Here is a 10,754-nt window from a genome sequence, read left to right as displayed (position 1 = left end):
CGTGCCCAGGAGGGCGCGCGCGGTCACGGGGCGCTGAGGCCCGAGCGAGGCGGCAGGGCCGGCCAGCGGGGCCGGGCTCAGCCCCACACGGCCTCGGAGGGCCCGGCGCGGCGCGGTGGAGGGTGGCAGCCGGCCGGAGGCCCTGACGGGCGCTGCGCGGCGCGGCGGGGGCGGCCCTCGCTCCGCCGGCTCCACAGCGGCCGGCGCAGGCGACGCGCCGCGGCGCTGCCGAGGGGCGGCGCGCGCGTGCGCGTGCGCGGCCGGCGCGTCCCCGGCGGCTGCGGGAGCGGCGCGGCGGCGGGAGCGCGCCGGGGAGGCTGCAGGCGGCCGCCATCTTCTCTTCGCGGCCGGCGGCTCCCCCAGTGCCAGTGAAGCAGCCCCGCCAGCCCCCTCCTCCGCTCCCTCCTCCTCCTCCCCCTCCCACCACGCTGAGCCGTAGCCGCCGGTCAGGAAGGGGGCGACCGGGGCAGCGAGGGCCGTGGGGGGGAGCCGGGCCGCCGTGCGGGCAGCAGCCCCTCGGGGGCGGCGCGGGGCCGGCGGGCAGCGGCGTGGGCCGCGGGGTGCCGGCCCGGCGGCTTGTGGCTGCCCGGGGCCGGCGGCGGCCCCTGGGCTGCCCGCTGCCGGCCGGCGCGGCGCCCCCCCCCACCCCCCGTGGCGGTGTCAGCTCGGCGGGCCGCGCCGCCTCTCCCCATGGGATAAGCCGTAAACATGTTTAGCTTTGAAGGGGATTTCAAAACAAGGCCCAAGGTGTCTCTCGGCGGAGCGAGCAGGAAGGTAAGCGCCGCCGGCGGGCTGTCTCCGCGTGGGTGTCTGCTCCGGGGATTCTCTTTCTTCTCTTTTTCTTTTTTTCCCCATCACCTGCCTCTCTTGCCTTTTTCATTATCGTTATTTTTATCGTTGGGCCTTCAAAAATGGGAGCAGCTATGACTAAGGTTTAATGGGGGAATATCCTCCCCTCGTGATGATGTATTTATCTGTGATCTCCCTGGCTCTGATTTATTTATTTATTTATTTTTAATCAGGCCACGGGCCCCCTCCCGGGCCCGGAGTGCGGTGGGGATTGTGGGAGGCGAGGAAATGTCTCCTGAGCTCGTCCTCCGCCGGTGACCGGCGGGGCTGTTGCTGGGAGCAGCCCGGGCGCTTCGGCTCCGGGCGGGTGACGGAAGGACCCGAGACCTCTTGGCATTTCTCGTCCAGGCAGAGTCCTGTGCGAGCCCGGCAAGCAGCGTGCCTCGCTGGGGAAACGGGCAGGAAGAGCCTTGCAAAACCTGGGATTAATGCGAATTAATGGGGGGGGGGCTTCCCCCAAATGGGTGAAGGTTGACAGGTCACAGGTTTAGTTCCTCTCTAATCAACTTGATTAGAGTTCAGTCAACTTGTGGTGTGCAGAGGGAGCAGCAGTTAGTTGTCTGCTGCACCAGGCTATTGAGTCTTCGGGTGTTTATTGCTGAAAAATAAGTTAAATGGCTTAGATCTGGCTGATCGGAAAGGATGGTCAAATGTTCAGTCAGCTACGGAGGGCATAGAGCTACTAAGAGCAGGATAAATGACAAAGTGTTTTTAGCAGGGCCCTAGTTTTAAGGGTCACTGATTCATCAGTATGCTACTAGTTCCTCTTGTTATCATTGAACATTATTGTGTGGGAAGCTAAATCATTTTCATTAATATCGTTGAATCTCAGTGGGGGTAAAAAAAATATTGTGCATTATACGTAGATTCATTTATCTGTAACTTTTAAGGCTTGACCTTAAGCCTTCAGTTAAGAAACTGAACTAAAATACTGTACTACATGATATTAAAATCACAGTGCAGTTTGCTTTTTGATGTCCTCTGTTATATATTTTATTAAAGAGAATGTGTAGCAGAACTGTATTTAATCTGTTCAATTTTTCCTCTGAATCATCTTCTGATCATCCTAAGCCATGTTTGTTCATTAGACTTCATATGTTACATGGGTCAAAAATAGAATAAATATTACTCAGTTGAAATGGGAATTGGCAGAACATGCCCTGGTCCTCAGATAAGCATTTTAGATACTTAGCAACTTTTGGTATCAACTTATTAATAGTGTTACTTTCAGAACATGTTTCCTGCTCCAGAAATAACCATTATAATATCTTCTGCTACACTTACTAATTCATTGATCAGATGAAAATTGCAGCAGAATTTTGTCATAATTATTTATTATTATATATTTTAATTATATGGGACAAATTTATTAAACTTATGCAGGTATAAAGATAAATTTACAAGGGTAAATGTTAAAAGATACAAAATGTGGAAACTGAAATTGATGCGTCAGTTTAACTCCATCAAATATAAAGACCATCTTTCCTTATCAGATTGATAACAGCTGGTCAGCGATTTTACATGGGTGCACTGAAGTGCTTGTGCTGTATCAGTGGAATAACATTAGTGTCAGCTTTGGACATTCTGATTACAGGCATCATAGAAATAGCTTGACATAGCTGCTTATTTTCAAAAACTTTGTGCAGTACTAGTGAAAGAATTTATTTAAACAGTATTAAGAATTCATTTAAAAAATGCAGTTTACCTGAAGTTTTTTGTAAATGTACTACAGCAGAGATTGGTGTGGCAAATGTTTATGAGTTTCATGAATTTCTCATTTTATTATCCCACATCACAGGCTTTTTGTGACCATTTTTCTCTTACCTGTAGGTTTCAGTTTTACAGAAGGCTCAATTCTAAAATGTTTCCTTTCAGCTTTTTGTGTGCATGAAAATAATAAATTATTCTTTGAACTTCTCCACCAATAAATGTGTATTTTTTTTTTAGAAAAATACAGTATAAAAATTCCAACTTGGAAAATCTGCCAGGCAGATCGCAGCACCTCTACAGTGCTCCATAGAGTTAGCTGGATGCTTAGTACTGCCTGTTTTGGTTCAGTTGGTGGAATAAAGCACCACTCAAATACTGTCATAATCTATATGCAGGCTGCTTAATGCTAAGAATAACCCTTTGCCTGACTGGGGGAGGTCTCCCAACTTCTGTTGTGCTTGTATAGCTGCATTACCAAAACCTTCCCAGCGTGAAAGCAGGGACTCCAGTGTAAGGACCTAGTCAGTGCTGAAGATGAAAGCAGTGTTCCTGATGTGGGTGCAACTACACCGAAATAAGCCATCAGCAAAACTGACTACCAGGCGACTGCTTTTGCAAATATAACTGCAGCTGCCAACAATAACTGTGCTGGTCATGGATCGCGTGTGTTGATGCCCCCATCCAGCATTGCTATGGAGTCTGTAACGTGGACATCCTTAAGTTTGCTTAGGCCTCATGAGGGTTAACGTTAGCAAGTCCTACTAGTATAGGCTCAATGGCAGAACTATAGTTCTATGTAAAATTGGACTTGTGGTGGCAATGACAGTGGCAGTTAGAAAAATTGCAATCCCGAGCAAAATGTGAGTTTACAAAGACATAAGGTAGATCGGTTTAAATAGATTTATTAATTTGGAAAGATGAATTTATTTAGGTTTTCTGACCTAAGAAGTGTCTCTCTTACTTAAAACAGCTGGGCTTTTTTAAAAGATGTAATATAGTTTATTGTAGTTACTAGCAGCTTTCCTAAACAAAAATACTGCATCTAGTGTGCTTTTTCACCACTAATGTTTAGGGTATTTTTGAATGATAAAATTAGATAGCTTCAGTTTTGTTTTTACACTGTTTGCATCTTATGTTCATGTGCATTATGATAGTCTCAATTGTGGATTCTGTAGAGAAGCATTTAGAGCCAACCAATCTTTTTGCCAAATAAAATACTCTTTAAAAGATTTTCATTTATTTTTGTTAAAATCCTGGATTGCAAAATATTTTTTCTTGAAGTGATTCTCCTTAACTCTGCTCCTTTCAGAATATTGTTGTAACATTTTAATATTATATTGTAAATAAACAAGGGTATAGATGGTATTACCTATGCTTGGACTTTTCCCTACATATCTACTTTCAAAAATAATTCTGCTGATTCATTTGGACTCTTTGCATTAGTTGTGTATTTGCTTGAGGGAATACTGTGTTTTATTTACAACTTTTTTTTTTTTTTAGTTTTTGGCAATAATTGTCACCTTTAAAACATTCTGATTCCCTGCTTTATGAATCTCTTTGAAAATTATTTTCAGATTCAGTTTTTATTTTCACTGCCAAAACATTTTTTTTTTTTTACTTCTGAAGGAAGATAGCCTCCAAAATTAATAATATTATTGGAGTTCAATACAGGAATATCTTGAATTAGTTGTGGATTTTTTGTACATGACAGTTTTTTGTTGCCTAAGAAGTTGTGGCTGTGGTGTGTTAGGCAAGAAAAAGAGGTACCCCCAAAGAATTGGTTTGGGGTGCAGTTCAAATTAAGCCAACCCAAACTACTGTTAGCTTCATTTTCAGTGCACTGAAAGAGGTGGTCCTACTCCTGGTGGTTCCCACCCCGTCCTTCATGCCCCATATAGCAATGACATTGCTTCAAGGTGGATTGAATTAGCTCACTGATCTGATGCAAAATTAGTCTTTTTTTGCGGGGTGAGGTGGGGTGAGTTTTCCCTGAGAGCAGGGAGGTGACGTGATGGAGCCTTTAGCTGCGCCAGGCCTAGGCTGAGTCATGCCGAGGGCAGGCACAGCGTGGTCAGGGTGGAGAGTGGCACCAGCCCTGTTGGTGGCAGCTTGCGCTTTGCACTGATTTGTCATGAAGTTGGGCTCCTCGTTGGCTTGGTGCAGAATCCACTTAACCACTTAAGCTTGATTTGGTAAGGTCAGGCCCACTGTTCAGTTATTAAATTTACCAGCATTAAGAATGATATGAGGCACCAGTCCTTTACTACATCTATGTAGTAGGTATATCCTCATGCCTTTACTGGGGTTTATAGAGGGCTCTGTAGCTCTGCTTTATTCATTTAGATGATGAAATGTAGTAACAACATCTTGCACGCCTTTTACAGGAAGAGTTGTTCAAAGAGTATTATCAAGTCAAACTCACCCTTTGATCTCAAATCTTTAAAGACATGCTTTTGTAAATCCAAAGACTATTTGAAACTGTGTTATAATTTAAAGAAATAATCGAAATGAGAAAGTTTTAAAAATCTTCCTTTTCAGGAATTTGTAACACAGATGAGTCAGCACTATGAAACAGAAAGTGAAACTGGCTTCGCTGAGTTTCTTTTTGTTTTTTGTTCTTGTGGGAAAACATGGGAAATTAGTAATGTATAAATAATCCATCTTTATTTTTAAAGATTCTTTAATTTCTTTTAATGTGGGACATTTTTAATAAACAAAGAACTTCACTTCCCAAAGTTTGTTGATATTGTATTTCAATATTTACTGGGATAGCTTTTTAAATTAATAGCATAACATTAAATATGATATCCCTATATATTGTTTTTCCCCCTATTGACAGAAGTGCGGAGGAAGAACTCCAGAAGCACTTTGTCTGCTGTTTGTTTGTTATTTGTGTTCTACACATGAAGTAACTTATTGTGGAATAGACAGAAATTAATGATTTTAAAATAAGCTATAAGATTCCTGATGTGTGGTGAGATCTGCACAGGATGGGAATTTGCTTATGATGATAGATGTCTATAAGATTTAAGATTTATTATAAAAATATATTATAAGAATAAGATTTATTATAATCCCCAATTATGGGATGAATTTAAAAATAGTTTTTTCTCTTACTGATTCATTGAGAAAAGTTGTTAATCACTTGTTTCAGAAAGGAAGAATTACTGTTTTATTATATCTAGCTTTGAAGCTGCACTTGATCACAATGGATATGAAATGATCTTAGGATTTATAGTATAGGATTTATAGATTATGATTTACAAATTTATAATTTCCTCTGGAATGGTGGGAAAGAATTGCGCTGCTTAGCTCTATGTTAAGACCTTTGTCCTGGAAGGTGCATGGCATAGATCCCTGTGCAAGTATGTACATCATGCTGAAATCAGAACTGTTTTGTCCAGAACACTGAAATATCAAAGCCGAAGGCTTGAAACAGTTTTCCAAATTCAGATCTATGATGTGGAAGTAAGATGAGAATATAATGCTGTAAAATAATGACAGTCAATAGGAAACTATATAATTAATACGTATTACATTCTTGCGGATTTTTTTCCTTCAGTAAAATTTAACATTCTCCTCATTTGAATGGAAGTTACAAATGATGGAGTCATAGTTAGGTGACAGGAGTTATTACACTGTAAACTGTTCTTTTTAGTTATGTGGTACTTCCTCAAATTCAAAACTGAAATTTCTGCTCTCACAGATATATTTTTTTCTGGTTGCTTCTGAAAAAAGGCAAAACTACCTTGACATGGAAAATATACATCTGAAAAATTGTCATACAGACAAAATGGGAATAAATTAAAACTTATTTGGGTTTCAATTGGCCTGTAGAGACTCCAGTCAAGTTCTGATTCCACTGTGTGTAGCTTTGTAACCACCATGATAAAGGTAGTTCCAGATATTCTCAACATCCTAAGGTAAAATTTGGACTAAAATGCTAAGATGTTTCCTTGCAAGCGTTGTGTCATTGATTTCAGCAAGGCCAGGCTTCCCCAGGCCAAATGTCACTTCCCAGCCATATTTTAAATACCTTAAAATACCTTCTAGAAGATGGTCGTCTGTGCACTCATAACCTTAACTATGAAGCAAATAGTCAGAGATGTAAAGAGTCAACAACTGTTTTACAGCAGATTTTTTCAAGCTGTTAAACTTGTTTTATTGAGCCTATTCAGCTGTGTGTTGAATGGATTTTAAAAATTGTCCAGTGTCAGTTCAGGACGTTTTTTCTCTTGCTAAATGGTAAGTTACTTTTAATATTCAGAATAGCCAGTTGAGGTGGAGTTTGACTTGCCTAAAAATAGTGTTGTGAATCAGAAGAAAACAGTTGAAAACCACTTGGCGTGGGGGGAATCTCCCAATGTCCACATTTATTCTCTACAAATAGCTGCTACAAAGTCCCCCCCCCCCTTTTTTTTTGTTGGATTTCTCTGTAAACACTGTTGTTGAAAGGAGTTTTCTTCTATAAATTGCATTGGTCACCACCTTTGCTTTGGAAGTTACTACTGATTTTATGTGGCTCAGGCTAAATTCAGTTGAAAATTCATTATCCTTATTTGAAAGGCAATTAAAAAAAGGTACAAATTTCTGGCTTTGTAGATGAAAGCCTGCAAGATTTTATAATTTTATTCAACAGGTAAAAGATCAAGTGCTTTTTTTTTTCTCTTGCCATGAAAATTTCCTAAAAGTCATGCTTGTATTTTATATGACCTGTTGTTGCATTAAATATAATAGCATTCTCAGCTTAAAAAAAAAAAGCTACATTTTACAAGTAAATCTCAAATATTTATTAATGTTTCATTGTTAACATTTCCTTTTTTGCTTCAAGGTATTTTTATTTAGTTTTTTTAATGTGCTAACTGTTTAAACAGTATCAGAAAATAATTACTCACTTTCACCTTTGCACCTAGCAAATCTAGGTTTTAAACTTACTAACATGGAGTTAAGATGTCTTCATTAACGTGACTGTTCAGGAATGTTCAATTTCAGATCTTAAAAAGTGAACTAATATTAGAAGTATTTGCAGAATTTTAATTATTTTTACCTTTTTTCTGAATCTGAATTTTGAACCAAAAGGGCTAAAAGTATATTAACACTTGCAGTGTGAGGTGCAAAAATGCCAGACAGAAAGAATCATAATTCATACATTTGTTTCATGTTATTCAGTCTTTGTGGGGGATGTTTAAGGACAAAGAGTTGCGTAAGCATACTTTTGCAGCAAAATTATGTATTCAGCAAAATGAGGACAAGAAAACAGTTCTGATTCAACATTTCTTATTTGTTATGTATTAGGTTGGAGTTTTTGATAGTCACATAGTGACATTTCCATTGTTATATTTTTTGCACATTACTGTTTTCATCACTTGGTATGTTACAGCGCTGGTGCAACTTTGAACCATGCCATGATGAGTAATGCTATACATACCTGTTTTATCCTGATGTATAAATTAACATTTTAGATATTACTTAAAATTTGTTTGACAGTAATCACAAGCTCTCTGTTCTATGTACTGCCCTCCATCTGCTTCCTTTTTTTCACCTCTTTACTCTTCTGTCTCATTCTTTGCATCATCACCTATAGTATTGCATTCCATTTTGCTGTCACATACAGTCAGTATCTTTGCTTTCTTGTTTCTTTGTGTCATGCCTCATATATTTGGTGAAAAACACTTCTCCAGTTGGGCTTTCCATGATCTTGCACTTTGCATCCTAGAGCCTGGCTGTCTTTACTGTAGAAAGAAGACAGAGATCCTCTGTTGGAGGAAGGAGCAGATAGGAAAGAGACTGTTAATAGTATACTAGATGTTGCATGAAACACACAGACGACATGTTCCATGTCTTGGAGGTCAAGTTCCTGAAGGAGGGAAGATTAAGTCGTAGGAAATGACAGGAATTTGATTCAGTAAATGGCTTTCCATTCCTCCTGAGTGAGGATTGGGGGTGTCAAGATAAGCTGATGCTTCATTCCCCCCAGAATTTCTGCCTACAGTGTGGTAGACTTAATGTCTGCCTTTTTCTGTACTTGAAAGGAGGATGTGTGTCTGCCTAGCAAGAGAGGAGAGAGGACAGCACGGTCACCACAAAGGTGAGACAAGGAAGATAAGGAGTAAGGATGAGCTAGGTATGATTTTTGGAATCTGCTGTAACAAGATCTTGTCCTGTCGATATCTCTGGCTATAGTTAGGAAGGAAGAGGTTTTGTAACATTGTCCAGTAGCTGTCAGCAACTGTGTGACAGCTTAGATGGAAGGAGTTGTCAAATATGAGTCCATTACAGTAATGCGACTGCCGAGCTCTGTAAGTCAGCAGCCGTTCACCAAGACTGTGCATCTCTGGGTTTTACAACAACTAATGCGTTTAACTGTAATCTTTTTCGCTGTTCTGTTTATTAAGAGACAGGCAGGGAGAATTTCAGGGACGACTGCATTCGGCTGTCTTTAAGAAATAACTTTGTTAGAATACCATTTGTAGGTGAAGATTATTTCATAGTTCTTTTCATCTGTCTCGCATAAGAGGTTTATTTTCTGTTGTATATTTACTGTTACTTTTTAATATCTGAAGTGATGATGTTTCCCAGTTGTATTCACCTGTGGAATAGCTCTGAAGGAACTATCACTGTCAAAAATATTTTTCTTGCATTTAATTTAAATACGTTCCTTAATCTTAGTTGTGATTCTACTCCTTGATCATTCTGACCTATATGTTTGTCTAGTGAGCAACAAGAACAGAATCGTTTGACCTGTATTCATTTTTTTAGTTGGGTTATACTTACCAGAGTATTTCGTTCTTTGTCTTAAGGCAGTTCTTCTACTCTGTTTAATTTATACTTAAGTCAGTGGTTTTTTTTACAAGTATTCAAAGCAAGTATATAATACTGACTAAGAATGTAAGTTTTATTTTGTTTCTTAAAGTAAATTAGTTTAAAAAGTGAAGTACATAGTGACAGTGCTTCAAAGAGGCCAGACTGTGTTGAAAGCTGGTGATACACTAAGCGAGAAGAAGCTGCCCTCTTACCTCTTTCCCTGTCCCCCCAAATACGTAAAATTATTTTGTTCTGGTAAGCCCTCTGGCAATGGCGGCTTATATTCATTTATCTGTTAATCCACTGCATTTATTATGTCTGTACTTCTTTCATACCATTCTTGTCCCCACTCACATGTAACAATTTGTCTCTGGCAAGTTCGTCTTTCCTTTTCTTTATGGTCTTTAGCTTTTTCTTTCAATCAGCTCTGAAATGTAAGATACTACAAATTTAGCAACATGTTTCCAAGCGGAAATGCTCTCCTAAATGGCTCTGCCTGCAGAATGAAACTCTCCAAGAACATGGAAGAGATGTTTGTGTGTTTGGGACATCAGCTGTTGAAAAAGGAGTAATCTATTAAAAAAAAGTCCTGAAATGTTAGGTCATCTGTTGATTATTTCTTTATTTATTTTATTTGTCAATTTGTTTTACGTAATGTCAAAATCTTTTACCTTTACACTACCAGTCAGACCCAGAGCCTTTCTTATTGCTTGACTGGAGATGAATTGTTTTATATATGATTTTGTTATGACCTGTTTTTACTGTGTTTAACACATGGAAAAAAAACTGTCTTTAGAGAGCAATAGCTGTACTTAGTGGTATCTTTGGCCGTAAAATACTGTCTTTAGAGGAAAAGATGGTTAACCTTCTTGTGGTGTTTTTTTTTTCTTTATGCTTGTTCCAGTAAATTATATGAAATACTTACAAATTCAATTTTAAATTCCTTTTTTGCATCCATCTTTTTCCCTTTTCACTCTTTCCTTGTGTTCTGTGCTAAAATATTTTCTATGATAATGAAACCGGGAGGTGGACCATGACTGTCTTACTGTCTCTGTATCTTCCAGAAAAAATGCAAAAGAGTTTTGCCTCATAGCGGTTGTCAAGACTGTGGCATTTGTACCAAGACTTCAGTTTTTGTGCCTGCATATAGGCATTGAAAATATTCCAGCACAGTTGTTTTAGATGTGGTTAAATATTTTATAAACATTTGTTTGCCAACTTCAAGTTTACTTTTATGTGTTTAGATATAGTACATTTTCTGCTTGCATGTATTTTTTTTTTCTTAACTTCTATAGACTAATAAGGGCATAGGGAGAAAAAGCAAGTTGTTATGTGTAGTGGGAGCAAAAAAAGAAAATAGATTCCTTAAATAAGCTTACAGTGTATTTTAG

The 10,754-nt window shown here is 39.5% G+C and overlaps 1 protein-coding gene across 4 annotated transcripts in view; it reads left to right on the top strand.

Annotated features, from left to right (window-relative positions):
* Window positions 1-646: 646 nt before the first annotated feature.
* The window catches only part of UBE3C (ubiquitin protein ligase E3C), an 84,569-nt gene continuing 74,461 nt past the window's right edge, over window positions 647-10,754 (top strand). For all 4 annotated transcript variants that reach the window (XM_067291934.1, XM_013952577.2, XM_067291935.1 and 1 more), the window contains exon 1: window positions 647-774. In XM_067291934.1, coding sequence (XP_067148035.1) covers window positions 709-774 — 66 coding nt within the window. In that variant the 5' untranslated portion in view covers window positions 647-708. The remainder of the gene's footprint in view (window positions 775-10,754) is intronic.

This window comes from Apteryx mantelli, chromosome 2, assembly GCF_036417845.1.
Source record: "Apteryx mantelli isolate bAptMan1 chromosome 2, bAptMan1.hap1, whole genome shotgun sequence".
Taxonomy (NCBI): Eukaryota; Metazoa; Chordata; class Aves; order Apterygiformes; family Apterygidae; genus Apteryx; species Apteryx mantelli.
This window is presented reverse-complemented; position numbering and strand designations above follow the sequence as displayed.